This window comes from Crotalus tigris, unplaced genomic scaffold (assembly GCF_016545835.1).
Source record: "Crotalus tigris isolate CLP2741 ecotype Arizona unplaced genomic scaffold, ASM1654583v1 scf7180000017690.20705106771:4171800, whole genome shotgun sequence".
NCBI classification, from domain to species: Eukaryota; Metazoa; Chordata; class Lepidosauria; order Squamata; family Viperidae; genus Crotalus; species Crotalus tigris.
Window position 1 is genome coordinate 889712 of NW_024096569.1, and position 24882 is coordinate 914593.

The following is a 24882-nucleotide window of genomic DNA, read 5'->3' on the forward strand; positions in this document are numbered from 1 at the left end:
GCGATGCGGCAACGGTCGTTAAGCAGGGGGTTGGACTCGATGACCTCCAAGGTCCCTTCCAACTTTATTATTATTATTATTATAAGTGAAAAGCGGTCCTAACTCCCTTTTCTCAGAGCTGTTGCCGCTTCGAAGGGTCGCTAAACGAACCGTCATAAGTGGAGGACTGTCTGGGTTTTACGTTAGGTAGGAGAACCTTTCCTGTTTTTCTTTGGAAATGCAGCTGCCATCTTGGAATTGTTTGTGAATCCCCAAATCTTGTTTAGGAAATCTATAAATTAAATCTAATTTCTTCCCTTTTTGTTTGGGGGGGATCCACTGGGGTTTCCCCCCCCTTCCATGCAAGCCCGTGGCTTGGGCCCTTCCCAGGGAGAGCAACTGGCTGTTTCCTAGCCATGATGGCTAGTTTGATTTGGCTTGTTCCGGGAAAAAGTCGCTCTCTTCCGCTCCTGAGCGACCGGGTCTTCGGTTGAGGCATGCTCTGGTGCCCATCATCCCCTGCCAGGAGGCGGGCAGGCTGTGTGGGCAGTGGATGATGGTGGAGGAAGCTGGGGGAGCTCTCCCCAGACGCCAAAGGCCAAACCAGCAACATATTTCCGTTCCGAAGCTTGCCAAAGTTGTGAGAAATTGTTTCCAGAAGTCCTTTTTTTGTGTGTGTGCCACGTTGTTCCTCCAGTGCGAGACTTTTTGGGGGTTTCCGTGTCCGGCCGAGCTAAGCGTGGCTGCACCCCTCTTGTATTGGGGTGCCCCCCCGTGCGTCAGTCTGCTTTTCCCCTTTTTTACCTTTTGCAAGGGGTTTTTTTTCTCTTCGCGTTTCCTGCCGTTCCGGTTCATTTGACTCCGGATGTGGCTTCACTTCTCTTTCTTGGTTCTGATTTTCAGAAGCGGCCTTCCCCGTGCATCGTGGGAGGGCGGGCAGCCATCTTGGCTGCCAAGGGCCAGGGGGCTGTGGGGCACGTCAGCCCCAGCCAGACAGGGGGCTGTGGACGATGGGATATAAATAGATCGCTCCCTCCTAGCACGGACGACGTTCCCTAGTTGGGTCATGAAACGTTTGCAAGAAAAGCACCCAGTTCAGAGAGCACCAAGGACCCCACAGTTCTTCTTCCTCCTCCTCCTCTTCCTCTTCCTCCTCCTCCTCCCTTTTGCACTGATGATGTTCCCTAGTTGGGTCACGAGAAGTTTGCATGAAAACCACCCAGTTTAGAGAGCACCAAGGACCCCACAGTTCCTCCTCCTCCTCCTCCTCCTCCTCCTCCTCCTCCTCCTCCTCCTCCTCCTCTTCCTCTTCTTCCTCTTCCTCCTCCTCCTCCTCCTCCTCCCCTTTCCAGACTGCAAACCCCTCTCCCTTCTAGCACTGATGACGTTATCTAGTTGGGTCATAAAATTTTTGCAAGAAAATTTTTGCAAGCTCACGAGCACTGAAGACCCCATAGCCTGCCTGCCTGCCTGCTTTCCTTCCTTCCTTCCTTCCTTCTTTCCTTCCTTCCTTCCTTCCTTCCTTCCTTCCTTCCTTCCCTCCCTCCCTCCCTCCCTCCCTCCCTCCCTTCCCCCTGCAGACCCTCCTTCCTTCTAGCACTGATGACGTTCCCTAGTTGGGTCATGCAACGTCTGCAAGGAAACCACCTCAGGGACCCCCACAGGATGGGATTCATAGTTCAAAGCCTACCAATGTCGGGAAGTGGGTCCTTGACAGGAGGGTTAGGACAGCCGCAGACACTGATGGATCTTCAACTACAAATCCCCTCCTCCACAGCCGCCTGGCTGGCCGAGGACAGCAGGCCGTGAAATCCAACCTGTTTAGAAGGGGCCAAGTTTGGTTCGTGCCGCGACTGCCTTTGGGGGGGGGGGTGCCTGCAGGATCACAGAATCCTAGGGCTGGGAAGGGACCTTGAAGGTCATCTAGTCAAGCCCCCTGCCCAAGACAGGAGACCTCATGGAGTTATACTTCGACGCCCCCTTTTTCTAATTTTGTCAAGAGCTGCTTTCAACGTTTTACGGGCCTCCCAGTTGTGAGTTGCGCTCTGGATCAAGAGGGTTTCTGGGCAACGGAGGGGAAATGGTTGACAACCTCTGAGGCAGGCAGGAAATTGTGAGATGACCGCAATGGAGCAGATGCCGTGTGTGTGCGTGTGTGTGTGTGGGTTGAAAACAAGTGCACAAACACAGCTTGCAAATGGGTGCCTCCCTCTGCAGCCTTCTTCTCCTGCTTCTCCCCTTCCCCAATGTGCTGCCCCTGAGGTGTGGGGCGCTGCAGCCACCTGTGCCGCAAGGGATTGCGGGAACGCACTTGCCGCAGGCCTAGTGGTTGCAGAGTTGCAAAAACTGCCCTCTGTGGAATGGAACGCATCCTTGGCCCATCGCCCTCTTTTATCCACGGGATAAAAAATTCTGCACCGTCGTAAAAAGGAGCGGGACTGGACAGCCACTTGTCTGAAAGGGTGTAGGTTCTCCTGCTTGAGCAAGGGGCTGGACTAGATGACCTCCACGGTCCCTTCCAGTTCTATTCTATTCTATTCTATTTTCTACATTTCCCAGAATGCTCTCCCAACTTAGCATACCTTCAGAGCATCCTATAGAATAACAGAGTTGGAAGGGGGCCTCCGAGGTCTTCTAGTCCAACCCCCTGCTCAGGCAGGAAACCCTATACCGTTTCAGACCATAATAATAATGTTGGAAGGGGCCTTGGAGGTCTTCTAGTCCAACCCCCTGCTCAGGCAGGACACCCTATACCGTTTCAGACCATAATAATAATAAAGTTGGAAGGGGCCTTGGAGGTCATCTAGTCCCACCCCCTGCTCAGGCAGGAAACCCTATACCGTTTCAGACCATAATAATAATAAAGTTGGAAGGGGCCTTGGAGGTCATCTAGTCCAACCCCCCTGCTCAGGCAGGAAACCCTATACCGTTTCAGACCATAATAATAATAAAGTCGGAAGGTGCCTTGGAGGTCATCTAGTCCAACCCCCTGCTCAGGCAGGAAACCCTATACCGTTTCAGACAAAATGGCTGTCCCATCTCTTCTTCCCAGCCCACCCCCTCATTTTAATTTCAGCCGTGGGCCTGGGCCTTTTGCAAAAGCCACCCACCCCTTCCACACCCTCTGTGGCTGCTTCTTCCTAACCCGGTGCTGCAAGAGTGAACGGAAATTGCAAGACACGTATTGTAGCACGACTCTGTGGCTACGGCCACTCAGCTTACCTTTGCAGTGGTTTCCGATCCGCCCTGGCTGACATATTTCCTCTCTTTCTCTCCCCCCCCCTCCCTTACCTCCCCCCCCCAAAACCCCACAGAGCTGCTGTTGAGACGGTGGAAATGGAAGTATCGGTTTTGGAGACCCATTTGGAAAAGGTGAGCGGGCCACAACGGTAGGCAGGTACGCGTGGATAAAGGTGTGACCGACCTGTCAGTTTAAGAGCCCACCTGAACTTTGCACCAAATATTTTGCAAACTGTTTATATCACATACACACACAGACACACACACACACAGACATACACACATACTGGGGGGGGGGGGCAGAAAAATCCAGAAGTTGCAGGAGGGTGATTGGAAGACCAGAGAGAGAACAGAACAAAATATTTGTTTTACAGCAGGGGTCTTCGAACGTGGCCACTTTAAGACTGGTGGACTTCAACTCCCAGAATTCAGTCTTAATGTGGCCACGTTTGAAGAGCCCTGAGGAATTCTGGGAGTTGAAGTCCACGAGTCTTAAAGTGGCCAAGTTTGAAGAGCCCTGAGGGATTCTGGGAGTTGAAGTCCACAAGTCTTAAAAGTGGCCAAGTTTGAAGAGCCCTAAGGGATTCTGGGGATTGAAGTCCACAAGTCTTAATGTGGCCATGTTTGAAGAGCCCCGAGGGATTCTGGGAGTTGAAGTCCACCAGTCTTAAAGTGGCCAAGTTTGAAGAGCCCTGAGGGATTCTGGGAGTTGAAGTCCACGAGTCTTAAAAGTGGCCAAGTTTGAAGAGCCCTAAGGGATTCTGGGGGTTGAAGTCCACAAGTCTTAATGTGGCCAAGTTTGAAGAGCCCTGAGGGATTCTGGGAGTTGAAGTCCACCAGTCTTAAAGTGGCCATGTTTGAAGAGCCCTGAGGGATTCTGGGGGTTGAAGTCCACCAGTCTTAAAGTGGCCATGTTTGAAGAGCCCTGGTTTAAAGGCCTTTTAAAATCCTGCAGCTTCTTCTTCTGAGTTGCACCATCTTACACCGCAGGAGAGCAATTTCCTGCCTACAGCAAAATCTGTCTTAGAATAATTCAGATCCTTTGTGATCTAGGTCCTTTTGGATCCAAAAGTGTGGTTTTTCAGCTCCCAGAATTCCCTAGCCGGCAAGGGTTTAGCGGAATTCATCATGGATAGGAGAAGAACCAATGTGGCTAGATTACTTTTATTGCGTTTTTTAAAAAAATTGGGTAACCTACTTAGTAGACGGTGGGAACGCGGTAGATGTAATAGATCTTGACTGCAGCAAAGTGAAAAAAGGTAGCCCATCACAAGCTAAAGGAATAAGTGAGTTGAAGGTGGGTGAGATGGCAATCTGGGCACCAGTTCTGCAGCCACAGCCAGAGTTTTGCCCCTGGGGGATCCAGGAGCTTTCTGGGAATTCTTCTGGCTGGATAAGAAGAAGAGAAAAGGAAGGAAGGAGAGTGGAGGAAAAGGAAGGGAAGTGGAAAAGAGCGAGAGAAAAAGAGGTAGAGAGGGAAGGAAGGAAGGAAGGAAGGAAGGAAGGAAGGAAGGAAGGAAAGGAAAAAAGGAAGGAAGGGAAATTGAGAGGCATAAAAAGAAAGAAAAAAGTTGAAAGGAAGGAAGGGAGGAAGAGAGGGAGGGAGGGAAGGAGGTGGAAGGAAAGAAGATAGACAAGAAGGGAAGGGAAGGAAGGAAGGGAAGGAAAAGAAGGAAGGAAAAGAAGGAAGGAAGGAAGGAAGGAAGGAAGGAAGGAAGGAAGGAAGGAAGGAAGGAAGGAAGGAAGGAAGGAAGGAAGGAAGGTAAACTACAGTCACATGCCCTGGGATGGTGCAAGCCTTGTTAATACATGCTAGTTGCCAAATGCCCAAATTTTGATCATGGCTCCATAGGAACATGCTTAGCGCAAGAACCTATTTTTTTCAGCACCGTCGTAACTTCAAACGGTGGCCAAACAAACGGTCGTAAGCTGAGGACCATTTTATTGCTACCGATCCTACCAACTCGGATGCCTACCTGCAGGCTGGTGCTGTGTTAAGTGGGTGGGCACTGCCCCACGCTGTGCCAGGGCTGGGGGGGGGGCTGGGATGCCCAGATGTCTGTTCCTGGGGTCCGTGTGTCCCAATCCCGACCCGTCTGTCCATCTTCTCCCCCCCCCCCCCCCGCAGTTGCTGAAGCTGGGCGGCGCCATGCTGGAATCCGGGCGCCAGTTCTGCAGCCACAGCAAGAGCTTCGCATCGGGGATCCAGGAGCTTTCCCAGAATTCCTCGGGGGACACGTTGATGAGCGTAAGTGGACTTGAGGGGGGAGGCTGGGGTGCGCCCCTAAATTGCGAGAGAACCGCGCTTCGTGGCACCCGCCTGGCATACTTTTACTATTCTGACTCTGATAGAAAACGCCTATCAAGTCAGATAGATAACTCAAAAGAAACGATCTTATAAGAAACAAAAAATATATTTTAATGAGAAAGATTACTTGCATTCATGCTGTGGTTGATCCTCCTGGAAAATACATCTTTTGTCCATTTCTTCAGACCATACCTTTAGGTAAAAGTATGATGCTCTTCCGTACCATCTTTATAACGGCTCGGGCTCATTGTGTGACCTTCCACGGCCCATGCTTCTTCCAGACAAAGACCTTCCCATGTGGCTTGTGTCCAGGAACTCTCCCAATGACCTTTTTAGACTCCTCCCACTGACCCATCAACATACCTAGCATTTAACCCAGTGGTTCTCAACCTGTGGGTCGGGACCCCATTTGGGGTCGAACGACCATTTCACGGGGGTCGCCAAACAACGCAGTCCGCCATTTTCTTTTCCCCTTTTCCTTAGCTGTGCTCCTCCTTTTTATTCTATTGGCTTTGGAAAGCCAATAGAAGAGACTCTCTTGAATAGAGTCTAATTCTATTGGCTTTCCAAAGCCAATAGGAATTGTCCAGGCTGTCTCTGCCCTGCTGAGCCCGCCATTCTGCAAACGGTGCTGTACCAGTTGAGTAGTCCTCAACTTACGACCGGTTGAGTAGTCCTCGACTTACGACCAGTTGGGGGGGTCACGGCATTAAAAAGGTTGAGAACCACTGATTTAACCCAATAACTGCCAGACACTCCAACACACTGATACCTGCTCTCTAGTTAGGGCTCCATATACGTTCCAGAATAACCGTGTCCCACCTTTGTATGTCTTTGTGCATTTTGTGTGGTTTGCGCATGCAATATATAATAATAATAATAATAATAATAATAATAATAATAATAATAATAATAATAATAATAATAATAATAAAGTTGGAAGGGACCTTGGAGGTCATCTAGTCCAACCCCCTGTGTGTGTGTGAGAGAGAGAGACCAAGCGACAGCCTTTCGACCCCCAGGCTGTGAGGTTAGCCGAGCTGCCTTCCTCGGAAGACTGGGCGAGGCAAAATTCCTCCTGCGTGAAGGAAGGGCCAGGTTCGACCTCTGAGCGTGTGCAAAGTGCCTTGCGCCCGACGTCAGTTCCCAAACGCCGGGTCCGGTGGCTTGACTGGCCGAGCACTCTTACCGTACGCCCTGTCGCCTGGGTGCAGTGGGAGTTGTAGTTCAATCCGGGAAAACTCCCAGTCGGATCGCAAATGGGCCGGTGTCGGTTTGATGCAAACCGAACGCCGGAAAGACAGCTAGGAAGAGGGATGGTTAGACAGGATATTCTACATTCCAAGGTTTTTCTGGTGATGTAATTTTCTTTTCTCCACCCAGGGATGCCTGGAAAAGTTTTCCCAAAGCTTGAACAGAATGATGGAACAGCAACAGGTGAGTGGATTGGTACTTCCTAACGCAAAGGGATGGGAGACCACTAGAAAATCCCAACCCTGTGAAGAAGATGGAGAACTCAGAAGAAGCCCCCCCCCCAAAAAACAATAACACATTTCCCCCCCAATATTAGAATAGAATAGAATAGAATAGAAATATGAAAATAGAATAGAATAAAATAGAATAGAATGGGATAGAAATATGAGAATAGAATAGAATAGAATAGAATAATAAAATACAGAATAGAATAGAATAATAAAATACAGAATAGAATGGAATAGAATAGAATAGAATAGAATAGAATAATAAAATTCAGAATAGAATAGAATAATAAAGTTCAGAATAGAATAGAATAGAATATGCAATAAAATAAAATGTTCAAGACAATAAAATAAAAACTTAATTCAATAAAGTAATGGTATAAATTAAAATCGACTTGCATGCAACTTGCTTCAAAGGGCTCCTTTTCACCCTAGGAACTCCTGGAGACCGCACAGCAGTCTCTCAAGCAACAGCTACAAACTCTGGTGAAGGAGTAAGTCTGTCTGATGGGAATCCGTTGTCTTAGCGGGTTGTGCAAAAGCAACCCGCAAATTATTGGCGGGGATTCATTCTGACTGCAGAGGACTTGAACTCGGGACGGCGAGTTCTAATCCTACCTTTGATAACGAAAATCAACTGGGTGACTTCGGGCTAGCTAGTCCCTCTCTCTCTCTCTCTCTCTCTCTCTCTCAGCCCAACCCACCTCACAGGACTGTTGTTCTGGGAAAAACAGTCTGAGGAAGGAGTGTTGTGCGTGTCCGCTGTCTTGAGTTACATAAAGCGAGATATAAATAAACACAATATATGTATACGTATATATGTAATATTTGTTTTCTGAGGTTTTCGCAGGTGTTTGTATGCAGGTCTTTGGTTATTTGGGTTTTCTCCCGCGTAAAATTGGAAGTGTCTTGGCGACGTTTCGACGGAGTCCCATTTGTCATCTTCAGGTTGGTGTTTTCGGAAGCACGAAGCCGAAAACACCAGCCTAAAGATGACGAATGGGACTTCGTCGAAACGTCGCCAAGACACTTCCAATTTTATGCGGGAGAAAACCCAAATAACCAAAGACCTACATATATGTAATATGTATATATGTATCCAATAACAGTGAGAATTTTGGCTCCCCTTCTTCTGCGAATACAGCTGACCCGGGTTACGGGCATCATGTGAATGCCGACTTTTCTCTTCCAGGGACATTAAGCACTTCAAAGAGACCCGGAAGGAATTCGAACGGGGCAGCGAAGGTCTGGCCAGTGCCTTGCACCATAACGCCGAGGTCCCCCGCCGGCGCCACCACGAGGCCGAAGACGCCGTGGTCACCCTCAAAGCAGCCCGGACCACCTTCCGCAACCGAGCCCTCGACTACGTACTGCAGGTAGGGGGGCGGTCCTGAAAGACCCCTGAGGCCAAGAGCCTCAAAATTCTGGGTCTGGGGGTGTCCGTTCGTGATCTTCTCTCCCCCCCCCCTCCCGTGACTCCAGACCCTTCCCCTGTTTTCCAGATCAACGTCATTCAGTCCAAGAAGAAATTCGAGATTCTCAAATTTGTGAGTAACTCCTTTTTCCCCCAATCCTGCGCCACCTCGGTCTTTAGGACTACAACCCCCATCAGCCCCAGCCTTGAGCCTTTTTGCTACGGGGTTTTGCCTACGACTAGCTTACATTGTGACGCATCCTTCACAAAGGCTGCCTATCTGTAAGATGCCGGAGTCGTCTCTGGTTCCCAATTCCGCACCGATTTGAATTGCTTTGTTAGTTTGGGCCCGGATTCGCACTCGGCGCACAGGGTGACGCATGGGGCAGCTTCGATGCACAGTTTTGCCCCAGGGAGGCTGGGCCATCCCTGGGGTGGGTGTGTAAACCCGTGCGGGTCAAACCTGCCCGCTTTAAGACCTGCGGACCTCAACTCCCAGGATTCTCCAGCCAATGCGGTGGGCTGGCTGGGGCATTCTGGGAGTTGAAGTCCGCAGGTCTTAAAAGGGGCCAAGTTGGAGAAATGCAGGTAGGGGCCGCCTGGAGTCGGCCTTTTCATGCCAGAAACATCTCTCTCTCTCTCTCTCTTTTTTTTTTTTTTTTCCTTCTGAATTTCAGCCCTAATTTGAGTTTTCAGCGCCCAGGTGGGGATCCGGCCCGTGGGAAAATCCCCCCAAAATAGTACCTCTGAGCCTATCTAAAGTTCCTTCCCCTCCCCAAGGCTGCGGACTCATGCCTATTTTATCTGCAACTCTCTCTGTTTGCAAAGAACCCTTTGAGGGTAGCCCAGATCTTATTGTAAGAGGTGGGCAGGGGTCTCCCTATTGATCCCTCCACTCGTTCCAGATCTTGTCCTTTATGGAGGCCCAGTCCGTCTTCCTGGAGCACGGATCCCAGGAGTCGAAACAGCTGGAAGAGTATCGGAAAGGCCTGGCTGTTCAGGTGAGGGGGGCACTATTGTGTTGTGTTGTGTTGTATTGTATTGTATTGTATTCCATTCCATTCCATTCCATTCCATTCTATTCTATAATTCAATTCTCTACTCTACTCCATTCTATTCTCTAATCTCTAATCTCTAATCTTTATTCTATTTTCTATTCTATTCTATTCTATTCTATTCCATTCCATTCCATTCCATTCCATATATTCTATTTCTATTTCTATTCTATTCTATCCTATCCTATCCTATTCTATTCTTTTCCTTTGCATTCCATTCCTATTTCTATTTCTATTCTATATTCTATTCTATCCTATTCTATTCTATTCTATATTCTATCCTATCCTATCCTATCCTATCCTATCCTATCCTATCCTATCCTATCCTATTCTATTCTTTTCCTTTGCATTCCATTCCATTCCTATTTCTATTCTATTCTATATTCTATTCTGTATTCTATTCTCTTCTTATTTTATTCTCTTCTTATTTTATTGTATTCTTATCCTATCCTATCCTATCCTATCCTATCCTATCCTATAATTCTATGCTATTCTGTTCTGCTCTAGTCTATTGAATTCTATTGCGTCGCATTCTTTATCTTAGTATAGTTTTCTTTTACTTTTTTATTTTTTTATTTAAGTTATTGTTTTCTTTTATTCTTATTTTATCTTTTGTTTTATTGCATCCTATTTATTTGATATTATTTTTGACTTTGTTGTCTATTTCATCGTATGTTTTACTTCTTTTCTAATATGATCTGGCGGCCTCTTTTAGTTTGTTTACCTTTTTATTTTGCGGCGTGTTTCACTTTAGTTTATTGCCCGCCGTAGTAGAACCGCAGTTTTTATTTTATTTCGCTTTACTCCCCGTTTTATTTTGCGTCTGGTTTATATTTCATTTTATTTTTCGTTTCTCACGATTATGAAGGTAGGCGTTTGCCCAAATGCAAACCGCGTTGTGTACGCAGGGAGATTGTCTGCCTCGTGTGCCAGAATGAAGGACGAAGAGGAAATGGATGGACGAGGGACGAAGGCCAGCCAGGAAAAAGGAGACTCCTGAATAAACAGGGACTCTGACTTATTTTCCAATGTGGCTCGTGCGATAGCATTAATGAACTGGTTCAAACACCAGACCAATTAAAAATTAGGTTCTCTGCCCTGTCCAGTGGCCTTGCAGAAATCGGGGTGATCTTTTGGGTTTTCTCCGTCCTTCCATTTGCCCTGAGGGGTCCATTTCTTTTACAGCTCCACGAGCTGGTCCTGGAATCCGCCCGGGAGAAGAGGGACATGGAGCAGAGACACGCCGTCATAAAACAGAAGGTGGGGGTCCACGGAGGTCCTCGTGACTGTCCAGAGGTGCTTTTTTTTTTTTTTTTCAGGAGGCAGCTGGACGTCCTTTGTTCCTCTTTGAAGAGGTTTCGCTTCCCATCCCGGAAGCTTCCTCAGGTTCTGACTGGACGGTGGGGAGTGGAAGGATTTCTACTCCTTGCAGACCGTTGGCCCTTTGCCTTCTTTTAGAGGGTCGTTGAGGCCACCTGGAGGTTTCCCTGTGTCCTCGGGGTCACCTGAGTGGTGCAAATGGGTGGGGAGCCTTCTTGGGACTTTGTTCAGAAGACTCAACACCGGGGGCTCTTCAGACTTGGCTCTTTGATGACTTGCGGACTTCAACTCCCAGAATTCCTCAGCCAGGAAGGAAGGAAGGAAGGAAGGAAGGAAGGAAGGAAGGAAGGAAGGAAGGAAGGAAGGAAGGAAGGAAGGAAGAAGAATAACAAAATAACAGACTCGGCAGGGACCTTGGAGGTCATCTAATCCAACCCCCTGCTCAGGCAGGAAACCCTAGACCATTTCAGACAAATGGCTGTCCAGTCTCTTCTTAAAAACTTCCAGTGTTAGAGCATAGTAGCAGTAGTAGTAGTAGTAGTAGTAGTAGTAGTAGTAGTAGTAGTAATATTAATAATAATAAAGTTGGAAGGGACTTTGGAGGTCATCTGGTCCAACCCCCTGCTCAGGCAGGAAACCCTGTAATACCATTTCAGACAAATGGCTGTCCAGACTCTTCTTAAAAACTTCCAGTGTTGGACATTCACCGCTTCTGGTGGCAGGTTGTTCCACTGGTTAATTGTTCTGACTGTCAGGAAATTTCTCCTTAGTTCCAGGTTGCTTCTCTCCTTGGTTAGTTCCCGTCCGTTGCTTCTATCGGCTTCAGAAGATCCTTTGCTCCCAGATTCACGTTGTCTTCTAACCTTGTCCAGGATTTGACCCAAGACGACGACGTCCCCGAAATCCAGGCCGAACCGGGCCAGGTGGTGATGGAAGGATACCTGTACAAACGGGCCAGCAATGCCTTCAAGACCTGGAGCAGGTGAGTCAGGCTCCCTTTCCTGGACCAGCACACCTGTCCCCCATCATCTCACAGACCTCTCCGTTGCTTTTGAGACTGGTGGACTTCAACTCCCAGAATCCCCCAGCCAGCAAAGGGTTTTCCGGAACTGGATTGGACAAGGAGAAACATCACTGGTTTTTTTTGTTTTTGATGGGGTAACTTTCTTAGCACAGGCAGTCCTTGACTTAACGACCGTCCCTTTAGTTATCCCAAAAGCGACTGAGGACCGTGTTTCACACTTAACGACCGTCGCGGTCACGCGATCAAAATTCAGACGCTCGGCAAACCGGATCGTATTTACGACGGTCGCCAGCATCTCCCGGGGGGGTCACGCGATCCCCCTTTCGCGAGCCTCTGACGAGCAAAGTCAAAGGGGGGGAGCTGGATTCGCTTAATGACCACGTGACTCGCTTAACGACCACACCGATTCGCTTAACATCCGTGGCGAGGGAGGCCGTAAAATGGGACAAAATTCACTTCTCGCTGAGCAAGTAAGTCAAGGACCACCTGTAGAGGGTGGGTAGGCCGTCGACGTATCTTGACTTCAGAAAAGTGAAAAAGCTAAATTAATCAGGCTAGACCAGTGGTTCTCAACCTTTTTAATGCCGCGACCCCCCCCAACCGGTCGTAAGTCGAGGACTACTCAACCAGTCGTAAGTCGAGGACTACTCAACTGGTGCAGCACCGTTTGCAGAATGGGACTTTTGGCGGGCTCAGCAGGGCAGAGACAGCCTGGACAATTCCTATTGGCTTTTGAAAGCCAATAGAATTAGACTCTATTCAAGAGAGTCTATTCTATTGGCTTTCAAAAGCCAATAGAATAAAAGGGAGTAGCACAGCTAAGGAAAAGGGGAAAAAAATGGCGGACTGCGTTGTTTGGCGACCCCCGTGAAATGGTCGTTCGACCCCAAATGGGGTCCCGACCCACAGGTGGAGAACCACTGGGCTAGACAGTGGGATAATTATATAATTATGGAAAACGGATCTGCTGGCTGGGGGATTCTGGGAGTTGAAGCCCACCCTCTTAAAAGTTCCCACGGTTGAGACGCAGACCCGCAGACCCAGTCAGGCAGCCCCAGGAGACTACAAGCCCTTGTTTAGTGACCGTTTCGAAGTTACGACGGCAGTGAAAAAAGCGACTTATGCGCCCCTTTTTCACACTTAACGACCGTCGCAGGATCCCCCCGCGCTCCCGTGATCAAAACCGGGTGCTTGGCAACTGACTCGTATTTATGACGGTGGCAGGAGTCACGTGATCCCCGGCAGCTTCTGACAAACGAAGCCGATGGGGGAGGGGGAGGCTGGATTCGCTTAGTGACGGCCTGATCAGGCGTGACTCACTTAACAACCTTGCCTTGCTTGGCAAGCGAAATGCGGGTCCTGATTCTGGTCGTCAAGCCGAGGACCCCCCAGTGCCTGTTTGCCTTGGAGGCTGAAGGGAGCCCGGCCCTGCAATTGTCCTCGGGGAGGTAGACTGCTCCGACACAGGGAGGCTCTGCAGGGTGACTCTGCTTTTGCTCTGTCTCTGCCCCTTCGGCCCTCGTCCATGCTGCTGCTCACCAGCTGCTCTTCCTCTCTGCAGACGCTGGTTCTCCATCCAGAACAGCCAGCTGGTTTATCAGAAAAAGGCCAAGGTGTGTGCGTGGGGGGGGCTGCACCTGGATGGGCTGGGGGGGCAGGTTTCATTGGGAGGGAGGGAGGGAGGGAGGGGAAGAGGGAGGAAAGAAGGAAATAGGGAGGGAGGGAGGGAAGGAAGGAAGGAAGGAAAAGAGGGATGGAGGAGGAGAAGAAGAGGGAGGGGGAAGGAAGGAGGAGAAGAAGAGGGAGGGAGGGAGGAAAAGGAAGGAAGAAAGGATAAGAGGGAGGGAGGGGGAAAGAAGGAGAAGAAGATGGAAAGAGGAAGGAAGGAAAGGAAGGAGGGAGGGAAGGAAGGAGGGGAGGGAGGGAGAAAGGAAGGAGGAGAAGAAGGAGAGCGGGAAGGAAGACAGGAGAAGAAGGGAGGGAAGGAAGGAAGGAAAGAAGGAGAAGAGGGAAGGAGGGAGGAAGGAGGGAGGAGGGAGGGAAGGAAGACAGGACAAAGAAGGAAGGGAAGAAGAGAGAGAGGGAAGGAGGAGAAGAGGGAGGGAGGAAGGAGAAGAAGGAAGGAAGGGAAAAAGGGAGGAACGAAGGAGGAGAAGAAGAGGAAGGGGGAAGGAAGGAAGGAAGGAGAAGAGGGAGGGAGGGGGAAAGAAGGAGAAGAAGAGGGAGGGAAGGAAGAAAGGGAAGAAGAAGGGAGGGAGAAAGGAAGGAGGAGAAGAAGGAGAGCGGGAAGGAAGACAGGAGAAGGAGGGAAGGAAGGAAGGAAAGAAGGAGAAGAGGGAGGGAGGAAAGGAGAAGGAGGGAGGGAAGGAAGAGAAGAAGAGAGAAGGAGGGAGAGAGGGGAGAAGGAGGGAAGGAAGGAAGGGAAAAAGGGAGGAAGGAAGGAGAAGAGGAAGGGAGGGAGGAAGAAGAAGAGGAAGAAAGGAGAAGAAGAGGAAAGAAGAGAGAAAGAAAGAAAGAAAGAAAGAAAGAAAGAATCACAATGAGGTGCAAAGGCCTCCGCAGGGTCTGGGGGGCGGGTGGGGGGCTCTGGCGCTGCCCTTCTTGGCAGGGGGGGGTCTGGGGACCTGCTGGACCACTCATGATGCCTTCCTCCTCCTCCTCCTCCTCCTCCCCCCCCCAATCTCCCCAGGACGGGCTGACGGTGGTCGTGGAGGACCTTCGCCTCTGCACGGTCAAGCCGTGTCCGGACCACGAGCGCCGCTTCTGTTTCGAGGTGGTCTCCCCCTCCAAGTGAGTCCCCCCCCTCTCCCTTCTCCTGGCTGTAGGGGTCAATTTTGGCCGTAAGGACGAGGACTGCCTGGGTCTCCGATGAGCCCGGGGTCGTTTATCCTCTCCTCCCGTCTCTCGCTTTAGGTCCTGCCTCCTCCAGGCCGACTCAGAGCGCCACCTGCAGGCCTGGATGTGTGCCGTCCAGAGCAGCATCGCCTCGGCTTACAACGAGGATTACCCAGAATCCCCCGGGCAGGTAAGACCTTGGCAGCCCCTGGCCCAAATCGCAACGAGGTCCTGGTCAGAGGCCCAGCTCTTGATGTCCGACAGGGCTCAGTCCTCGTTTTCACGACCTTTTGTTGAACGATGCTTTCAAGTTTACGACGGGAAAAAAAGGGACAGGTCCTCAAGTTACGACGGTCGCATCGCCCTGGGCTCGCGTGACCGCGGCCGGGGCACTGGGCAAGGGTCTCACACTACGACGGTTGCTGTGTCTCACAGTCGGTATTTCCAGCCGGCCTCCAAGCGGGAGAAGCTGGATTCACTTAACGACCGAAACGAGAAAGGTGGCAGACGTCAGAGGCGGTCGCGTGATGCCTCGCTTAACGCCCAGTCGTGAATTTTTCTGAATTGTAGTTGTAAGTCAGGGGCTGCTTGTATGAGAGCAGAAATCACGGCACAGGGACGGAACACGGGTAGTCCTCGACTTACGACAGTTCACTTAGTGACCGATCCAAGTTACAACGGCACTGAAAAAAGGGACTGAGGGCCATTTTTCACCCTTGTGACCCTTGCAGCATCCCCCCCAGGGTCACGTGATCGAAATTCAGTCGCTTGGCAACTGACTCATACTTACGACGGTCGCAGTGATCCCCTTTTGCGGCCTTCCGGCAAGCAAAGTCAATGGGGGAAGCCGGAATTAATTAGCAACTTGACACCTGCAAGTGATTCACTTAACAGCGGTGGCAAGAACGGTCGTAAAATGGGGCAAAACTCACTTAACAGCCAGCCATTTGTCTCCTAATTGTATAGGGTCTGCTGCTTGAACAGGGGGGGTTGGACTAGATGACCTCCAAGGTCCCTTCCAACTGGAGTATTCTGTTAATGAAGTGGAGAGCGCTCCATCCCTGGAGTTTTTTTAAGAAGAGGAAGGACAGGCACTTGTCTTGTGATTGTATAAGGTCTCCTGCTTGAGCGGGGGGGGGGAGGGTTGGACTAGATGACCTCCAAGGTCCCTTCCAACTCAAGTATTCTGTTAATTAATCAGTGAAACGAAGTGGAGAGCACTCCATCGCTGGAGTTTTTTAAGAAGAAACCGGCCAGCCATTTGTCTCCAAATTGTACGGTCTCCTGCTCCAGCGGGGGGGGGGGGGGTTGGACTAGATGACCTCCAAGATCCCTTCCAACTCAAGTATTCTGATTAATCAGTGAAACGAAGCGGTGAGCACGCCATCCCTGGAGGTGTTTGAGAAGAAACTGGCCAGCCATTTGTCTCCTAATTGTTATAGGGTCTCCTGCTCCAGCAGAGGAGGGGGGGTGGACTAGATGACCTCCAAAGTCCCTTGAAACTCTTAACTCTGATTGAATCGATTGCCTGTGCCTGCCGGCTTTTTTTTTTTTTTTTTTTTTTTTGCAGCCCCTGGAACGGAGCACGTCCCTGTCGGCCACATTGCAGTCCCCCTCCAGCCGCAAACTGCGGGGCGGGGTGGACAAGCAGGTGGTCGACCAGGTGCAGCGCCTGGAGGGCAACGCCCAGTGTTGCGACTGCCGAGAGCCGGCGCCCGAGTGGGCCAGCATCAACCTGGGCATCACCCTTTGCATCGAGTGCTCGGGCATCCACAGGTGAGACTCAACCCCCCTCCCCACCCCATTGCAACGGACAGAAAGAAATTGAGAGGGGGGGCTGCCTTCACTCCCCCACCCCGGGACCCCATTGATAGAGAGAGAGAGAGAGATAAGCCAGGGGTCTTCAGACTTGGCCACTTTTAAGACTGGTGGACTTCAACCCCCAGAATCCCTCAGGGCTCTTCAAATATGCTCACTTTAAGACTTGTGGACTTCCAGGATCCCTCAGGGCTCTTTGAACTTGGCCACTTTTAAGACTGGTGGATTTCAACTCCCAGAATCCCTTGGGGCTCTTCAAACATGGTCACCTTAAGACTGGTGGACTTCAACTCCCATAATCCCTCAGGGGTCTTCAGACTTGGCCACTTTAAAGACTGGTGGACTTCAACCCCCAGAATCCCTCAGGGTTCTTCGAACTTGGCCACTTTAAAGACTGGTGGACTTCAACTCCCAGAATCCCTCAGGGGTGTTCGGACTTGGCCACTTTAAAGACTGGTGGACTTCAACTCCCAGAATCCCTCAGGGCTCTTCGAACTTGGCCACTTTTAACTGGTGGACTTCAACTCCCAGAATCCCTCGGGGCTCTTCGAACTTGGCCACTTTTAAGACTGGTGGACTTCAACTCCCAGAATCCCTCGGGGCTCTTCAAACTTGGCCACTTTTAACTGGTGGACTTCAACTCCCAGAATCCCTCGGGGCTCTTCGAACTTGGCCACTTTTAAGACTGGTGGACTTCAACTCCCAGAATCCCTTGGGGCTCTTCAAACATGGTCACCTTAACACTGGTGGACTTCAACTCCCAGAATCCCTCGGGGCTCTTCGAACATGGTCACTTTTAAGACTGGTGGACTTCAACTCCCAGAATCCCTCGGGGCTCTTCAAACATGGTCACTTTAAAGACTGGTGGACTTCAACTCCCAGAATCCCTCAGGGCTCTTCAAACATGGCCACTTTAAGACTTGTGGACTTCAACTCCCAGAATCCCTCAGGGGTCTTCAGATTTGGCCACTTTAAAGACTGGTGGACTTCAACCCCCAGAATCCCTCAGGGCTCTTCGAACATGGTCACTTTTAAGACTGGTGGACCTCAACTCCCAGAATCCCTCAGGGCTCTTCGAACTTGGCCACTTTTAAGACTGGTGGACTTCAACTCCCAGAATCCCTCGGGGCTCTTCGAACTTGGCCTCCTTGGAAGGCAAAGACCCTGGGTATCTGTGGGTGGGGAGACGTGGCCTCCTCCTAGCAACGTAGATGCCGCCTTGGTGGGACCGGGCCGTGGCTGCTGATGGACCCCGGGAGAAAAAGCAGTTTCTTTTTCCCCCTTTGATCCATGGTGATTTCTCCCCCCCCCCCACTTTATCTGCTTTAGGAGTCTGGGGGTGCATTTCTCTAAGGTGAGGTCCCTGACGCTGGATGCCTGGGAACCGGAGCTGGTGAAGGTAACTGGGGGGGGGGGAGCAGAAGAAGCTGTCCTATAAGTCAAAATGCCCCCAAATTAGGAAATGTGGGTGGGGTCCGGGTGGAGGGGGGGCTAAGAGGGACCCCTTGATTTGGGGGATAGGCTGTTTTTCTGAAAAAAAGCATGCCGAGCTTAACAAGGCTTGTGCCTCGCTCTGGATGAGCAGCCCTCGGTGTTGCAAGTGTGCCGAGTTCGGATCCAGAGCGGGGAAGAGGGTCCGGATCCAGCAGGAGGCAGGCTCAAGCCCAGAGACAGCAAAATCTGGGACTGGGTTGGCCCGTAGGACCAACCTTTCCGGGAAGGAAGGGGAAAGGGGGAGAGGAAGGAAGGAAGGGAGGGAGAGAGGGAAGAAAGGAGAAGAAGGAAAAAGGGGAGGAGAGGGAGGGAAGGAGGAGAGGAAGAAAAGAAAGGGGAGAGGAAGGAAGATGGGAAAGGGACAAAGGAAGGAAGGAAGGAGACGGGAAGAGGGAGGGAGAGAGGAGAGGCTGAGGAATAAGGGAGGAAGGGAGGGAAGGAGGGAAGAAAACAAAGAAATAGGAGAGGGAGGGAAGGAGGGAGGAGAAAAGAAAGGGAGAGGAAGGAAGGAAGATGGGAAAGGGACGAAGGAAGGAAGGAAGGAGGGGGAGGGAGGAGAAAGGAAAGAAGGGAGGAGAACGGAAGGAAGAGGAAGAAAGGGAGTGAGGAAAAAGGAAGAAAAGAAAGGGAGAGAGGAAAGAAAGAAGAGAGAAGAGGAAGGAAGGAGACGGGGGAGGGAGGGAGAGAGAAGAGGCTGAGGAATAAGGGGAGGAGAGGAAGGGAGGGAAGAAAGAAGGGAGGAGAGGAAGGGAAGGAGGGAAGAGAGGAAGAAAAGAAAGGAAGGAAGGAAGATGGGAAAGGGACGAAGGAAGGAAGGAAGGAAGGAGGGGGAGGGAGGAGAAAGGAAAGAAGGGAGGAGAACGGAAGGAAGAGGAAGAAAGGGAGTGAGGAAAAAGGAAGAAAAGAAAGGGAGAGAGGAAAGAAAGAAGAGAGAAGAGGAAGGAAGGAGACAAAGGAGAAAGGAAGGAAAGAAGATGAGAAAGGGACAAAGGAAAGAAGGAGAGGGGAGGTAGGGGAGGTTGAGGAATAAGGGGAGGAGAGGAAGAGAAGAAAGGGAGAGAGGAAGGAAACAACAGAAGAGGAAGGAAGGAGACAAACGAGAAAATAAGTAAATAAGGAAAAAGAAGGAAGGAAGGGGAAGACGGGTTTGTGGAGAGGAGAAAGGAAGAAGGAAGGAAAGAAGGGAGGGAAGAAGGAAGGAAGAAAGGAAGGAAGGAAGGAAAGGAGGGAGGGAGGAAGGAAAGGAGGAAGGAAGGAAGGAAGGAAGGAAGGAAGGAAGGAAGGAAGGAAGGAAGGACTGTGGGGTCCTTGGTGCTCTCTGAGCTTGGAAGTTTTCTTGCAAACGTTTCATGACCCGATTAGGTAACAACATCAGGACTAGGGGTTTGTGGAGAGGAGGAAGGAAGGAAGGAAGGAAGGAAGGAAGGAAGGAAGGAAGGAAGGAAGGAAGGAAGGAAGGAAGGAAGGAAGGAAGGAAGGAAGAAAGGAAGGAAGGAGAGGAGAGGAGAGGAAGCTTCCAGTGTTTTGGGCATACCGAACAGCGGCCGGACACCTTAGCCTCCTCTTCTCCAGCCCTACTCCTCCCCTACCACTTGGAGTTAGGACCCTGTAGTGTAGGCCAGACGCTGAGATGAAGCCCCCCCTCCTTCGCCCCCCCCCCTTGTCCCTCACAGCTGATGTCCGTGCTGGGCAACCGAGTCATCAACCAGATCTACGAGGCCCGGGTGGAGGAAATGAACATGAAGCGCCCCCAGCCAGGAAGTTCCAGGTAAGAAGCCCCCTCCCCCTCTATCAACCCCCCCCTGCCCCCCCCCCGGATTGTCAATGAAGTCACCGGGGTCATCCGGGCCTTTTTTTTCCCCCTTTGCGGTGTCTCCACACCTGCCCTCCAGGGGCGCCCATGAAGGGCTGCAGTTACATGTCTTGGCCTCTAGATGGCCTCGCGGGACACCTGCAGGGCCACCTGTGGTTCCGCTCTAATCCTACAGGGGGCTTGTGCAAATTCGGAGAAGCTTGTGCCCTAAACCTCACACAGACAAACACACACACACACACACACAAAACCTTCAAAGGTTCTGAGTGCGAGAGTACGACAGATCATAATTCTCCCCCCCCCTCCTGAAGTGCAAAAACCTCTCTGTCCAGATCCGAAAAGGAGGCCTGGATCCGGGCCAAATACGTGGAGAGGAAGTTTATCACCAAGTTCCCCAACACTGGGGGGGCCCTGAGTCGCAGCAGAGAGCCCCCCCGAGGGCCGGAGAGATCCCCGAGGCCCTTTCCCAAGCCTAAGCCGCCGGGCCACATCCGCCGGAACACAGGTAAGACGGGGGTGGGGTGGGTGAGGGGGCTGGACTAGAAGACCTCCAGGGTCCCTTCCAGCTCCTATTCTATTCTATTCTATTCCATTCCATTCTATTCTATTATATATTTTATTATTCTATTCTATTCTGTTCTATTCTATTCTATTCTATTATATATTTTATTATTCTATTCTATTATATATTTTATTATTCTATTCTGTTCTATTCTGTATTCTATTCTATTCTATATTTTATTCTATTCTATTCTGTTCTATTCTATTGTATTCTGTATTCTATTCTATTCTATTATATATTTTATTATTCTATATTGTTCTATTCTATTCTGTATTCTATTCTATTCTATTATATATTTTATTATTCTATTCTATTCTATTCTGTATTTTATTCTATTCTATTATATATTTTATTATTCTATATTGTTCTATTCTATTCTGTATTCTATTCTATTCTATTCTATATTTTATTATTCTATTCTATTCTATATTTTATTATTCTATTCTATATTTTATTATTCTATTCTATTCCATTCCATTCCATTCCATTCTATTCTATTATATATTTTATTATTCTATTCTATTCTGTTCTATTCTATTCTATTCTATTATATATTTTATTATTCTATTCTATTATATATTTTATTATTCTATTCTGTTCTATTCTGTATTCTATTCTATTCTATATTTTATTCTATTCTATTCTGTTCTATTCTATTCTATTCTGTATTTTATTCTATTCTATTCTATATTTTATTATTCTATATTGTTCTATTCTATTCTGTATTCTATTCTATTCTATTCTATATTTTATTATTCTGTTCTATTCTATTCTACTACATATTTTATTATTCTATTCTATTCTATATTTTATTATTCTATTCTATATTTTATTATTCTATTCTGTTCTATTCTATACTATTCTGTATTCTATTCTATTCTATTCTATTCCTCCACTCTCCTTCCATCCCTTTCTCTTCTTCCTACCTACCCTCCCTCTCTCACCTCTCTCTTTTCTTTCTTTCTTCCTTGCTTCCTTCCCTCTCCTTTCCTTCTTTTTTCTTTTTCATTTCCCTTCCCTTTGCTCCCCTCTCTTACCGTCCCTTTCTCTTCTTCCTATCTACCCGCCCTCTCCTCTTCCTTCCTTCCTTCCTTCCTTCCTTCTCTCCCTCCCTTTTTTCCTTTTTCATTTCCCTTCCCTCTCCTCTCCTTCCTTCCCTTTCCATTCTTCCTACCTACCCTTCCTCTCTCCCTCTCTCCTTTCTTTCTTCCTTCCTTTCTTTCTTTCTTCCTTCCCTCCCTCCCTCCCTGTTTTCCTTTTTCGTTTCATTTCTCTTCCCTTCACTCCACTCTCCTTCCTTCCCTTTCTCTTCTTCCTACCTACCCTCCCTCTCTTCTTTCTTCCTTTCTTCCTTCCCTCTCTCCTTCCCTTCCCTCCCTTCCTTCTTTTTTTCTCTTTTTCATTTCCCTTCTCTTTGCTCCACTCTCCTTCCTTCCCTTTCTCTTCTATCTACCCTCCCTCCCTCCCTTCTTTCCTCCCTTCCCTTCTTCCACTCCCCTCTCCCTCCTTCAAAATCCAGGCCTAGGTCAAAACATGGCTCTCCCCACTTCCCTCCCCCCCTCCTGGCCCTGGGGGGGGGGACGATGAGAGCTGGTGTGTAAGGCTTTTAGTCAGAGATTGCTGTCCTCCTTTAGTGACCGCCCCCTTTATCGACCCTTCCCAGCGACGAAAAAGCCACTTTAACCCCAATTCTTGCCTTCCTGACGTTACGGGTCTGTACAGCCCAAAGGAAAGTCAGATTATAAGCACAGATAGGGTTTGACTTAGGGACCCGTCTCGCTTAACGACTATGTTGCCGGTCCCGATGACGGTCGCTAAACGAGGACCCCCTAAAGGCCTTGCTCTTTTGTCATACCGTTCCTGCTTCCTCTCCTAGGAGCCCGCGAGGGCATCTCCCCGAGTCGGGCTACCCCAGCGTCGGAGGACCTGCGCAATTTGCACCCGGGCGCCTTGCTCTACCGCGCGGCCGCCGCGCCCCCCAGTTTGCCCACCATGGCGGACGCTCTGGCTCACGGGGCGGACGTAAACTGGGTGAACACGGCCCAGGAAAGCCGGACCCCGTTGCTCCAGGCCGTCGCTGCTGTGAGTCTGCCCGTCCAGGGTGGGGAGGGCTGACGGGTTCGGCTTGACAGCCGCGCCCCAAGCATTGACAGGCAGGGAAGTCCTCAACTTACGACGGTTTCATTTAGCGACCATCCAAGGTTACAACGGCTCTGGGGAAAAAAGCAATTTGTGCCCATTTTTCACACTTACGACCGTCGCATCCTCCAAAATTTGGACGCTTGCCCCTTGACTCACACTTATGACGGTCGCAGTGTTCCAGGGTCAAGGGGGAACTCCATCATGGTCGTAAGTTGAGGACTGCCTGTGATTTGATCACTGGAAAAATGAGAAAGAAATCTAAGCACAGGCTGGGAAAAAAACAGACAAAAAAATGTGGGCTGGCCGGCGAAAAACGGGCCTGTCGGCAAGGCGCTTTTGTGGCCTCTGAGCATGTGCAGTGATATCGTCTCATTGGGGTGTCGTAACAAGGGTGGGAAGGAGGGGCTTGTTGAGTGATGTCACTATGGGGAGGGGCTTGTCCCAGACTGTCCTGCCTCTCCTTTGCTGTTGGGACCACAAGTTTTTGTGTGTTTTTATCCAGAATTCATTGCTGGCGTGTGAATTTTTGCTTCAAAATGGAGCCAACGTCAACCAGGCGGACTCCAAAGGGCAAGGACCACTGCACCACGCCACCATCTTAGGCCACACCGGGTAGGACTCTCCTCTTTGTCTGGTTGATTCTCCTGCTTCAGCAGGGGGGCTGGACTAGAAGACCTCCAAGGTCCCTTTCAGCTTCTATTCTATTCTATTCTACTCTACTCTGTTCTATTCTATTCTATTCTGTTCTATTCTTATTTCTATTCTATTCTAATTTTATTTCTATTCTATTCTAATTTTATTATTCTATTCTAATTTTATTATTCTATTCTATTATTACGTTCTTTCATTATTCTGTTCTATTCTATTCTGCATTCTGTTCTGTTCTTTTCTGTTCAGTTCTGTTCTGTTCTAATTCTGTTCTATTACGTTCTTTCAGTATTCTATTCTATTCTATTCTCTCTGATTGATTGATTCATTGATTGATTCATTGATTGGTTAATTGAAATGGTATAGGGTCTCCTGCTTGAGCATGGGGCTGGACTAGAAGACCTCCAAGGTCCCTTCCAGCTTCTATTCTATTCTATTCTATTCTATTCTATTCTATTCTATTCTATTCTATTCTATTCTATTCTATTCTATATTTTCTTTATTCTATTCTATTCTATATTTTCTTTATTCTATTCTATTCTATTCTATTTCTTATTTCTATTCTATGCTATTCTATTCTATTCTATTCTATTTGATTGATTGATTGACATTGATTAATTGAAATATGCTTGAGCAGGGGGCTGGACTAGAAGACCTCCAAGGTCCCTTCCAGCTTCTATTCTATTCTATTCTATTCTATATTTTCTTTATTCTATTCTATTCCTATTCTATTCTATTCTATTCTATTCTATTTCTTATTTCTTATTTCTTATTTCTATTCTATTCTATTCTTTGATTGATTGATTGACTGATTGATTAATTGAAATGGTCTCCTGCTTGAGCAGGGGGCTGGATTAGAAGACCCCCCCCCCAAGGTCCTTTCCAGCTTCTATTCTATTCTAAATTCTCTCCTACTTTTCCTACTGTTTGGTTTTGTATTGTGTTTGTATTTTATACCCTAATCAAATAAAAAAAAAGGAGCGATGACTCCCCCCCCAGCCCAATCCCCCCCTCAAACATCTGTGGCAAGACGTTGCTGAGCAACTGCCTCGCTTAGCGGCGGAAATTTGGAACTCAACCAATTGTGTCCGTAATTTTATTTTCGCCCCAAATAGCCAAAGCGATCTGTCGATTCTCCAGGAACCTCTTATTGAAACCTCCGTACCCCCTTTTTTCCTCTTCCCCCCCCCCCAGGCTGGCCTGCCTGTTTCTCAAACGCGGTGCCAACATGAACGCCGTGGACGGGGAGGGCAAGGACCCGCTGGGCATCGCCATCGATTCGGCTAATGCGGACATCGTGACCTTGTAAGAGGACGGGGTGCCAGGGCGGGGGGGGACCAATCTCGGCGCAGGAGGAAGGGGGGGGGACTTATTGGGAGGGGGTGTCTTGACCTTCGGGCTTTTCTGAAATCATCTGCATGCCGGAGAAAGAGAGGCAGTCCGTTGGGGTGCCGAAGGTGGATTTATTGCACTGGAATGGGTCACCCGGTGGCCATCCAGACCCTCCCTCTTATTTCAGTGGGGAGGTGCCGTGACCAATTTTAAGACCTGACGTGTTTCTCCTCTGAGCATGTCAAGGTAACCGGGACTGAACCCAGCCTGGAAGCTTCCCACTCTGGTCTCACATGGCATGGGTCACCCAGTGGCCATCCAGACCCTCCCTCTTATTTCAGTGGGGAGGTTCCGTGACCAATTTTAAGATCTGATATGTTTGCCGTGGTGTAGGTTCCTCCCGCTTGCCCTCTGAGCATG

At 49.2% G+C, this 24882-nt stretch overlaps 1 protein-coding gene across 2 annotated transcripts in view; it reads left to right on the plus strand.

Annotated features, from left to right (window-relative positions):
- Positions 1-24882, plus strand: part of ACAP1 (ArfGAP with coiled-coil, ankyrin repeat and PH domains 1) — a 31933-nt gene that overhangs the window by 3343 nt on the left and 3708 nt on the right. Inside the window, exons 2-20 of one of the 2 annotated variants that reach the window (XM_039337917.1) lie at positions 3294-3351; positions 5348-5467; positions 6911-6964; positions 7441-7499; positions 8198-8381; positions 8508-8552; positions 9325-9420; positions 10660-10734; positions 11667-11776; positions 13380-13431; positions 14508-14608; positions 14732-14843; positions 16224-16429; positions 17801-17870; positions 19639-19733; positions 20111-20283; positions 22217-22422; positions 22985-23094; positions 24325-24435. In XM_039337917.1, coding sequence (XP_039193851.1) covers positions 3294-3351; positions 5348-5467; positions 6911-6964; positions 7441-7499; positions 8198-8381; positions 8508-8552; positions 9325-9420; positions 10660-10734; positions 11667-11776; positions 13380-13431; positions 14508-14608; positions 14732-14843; positions 16224-16429; positions 17801-17870; positions 19639-19733; positions 20111-20283; positions 22217-22422; positions 22985-23094; positions 24325-24435 — 2037 coding nt within the window. The remainder of the gene's footprint in view (positions 1-3293; positions 3352-5347; positions 5468-6910; positions 6965-7440; positions 7500-8197; positions 8382-8507; positions 8553-9324; positions 9421-10659; positions 10735-11666; positions 11777-13379; positions 13432-14507; positions 14609-14731; positions 14844-16223; positions 16430-17800; positions 17871-19638; positions 19734-20110; positions 20284-22216; positions 22423-22984; positions 23095-24324; positions 24436-24882) is intronic. The other variant, XM_039337918.1, reaches the window with a different exon arrangement.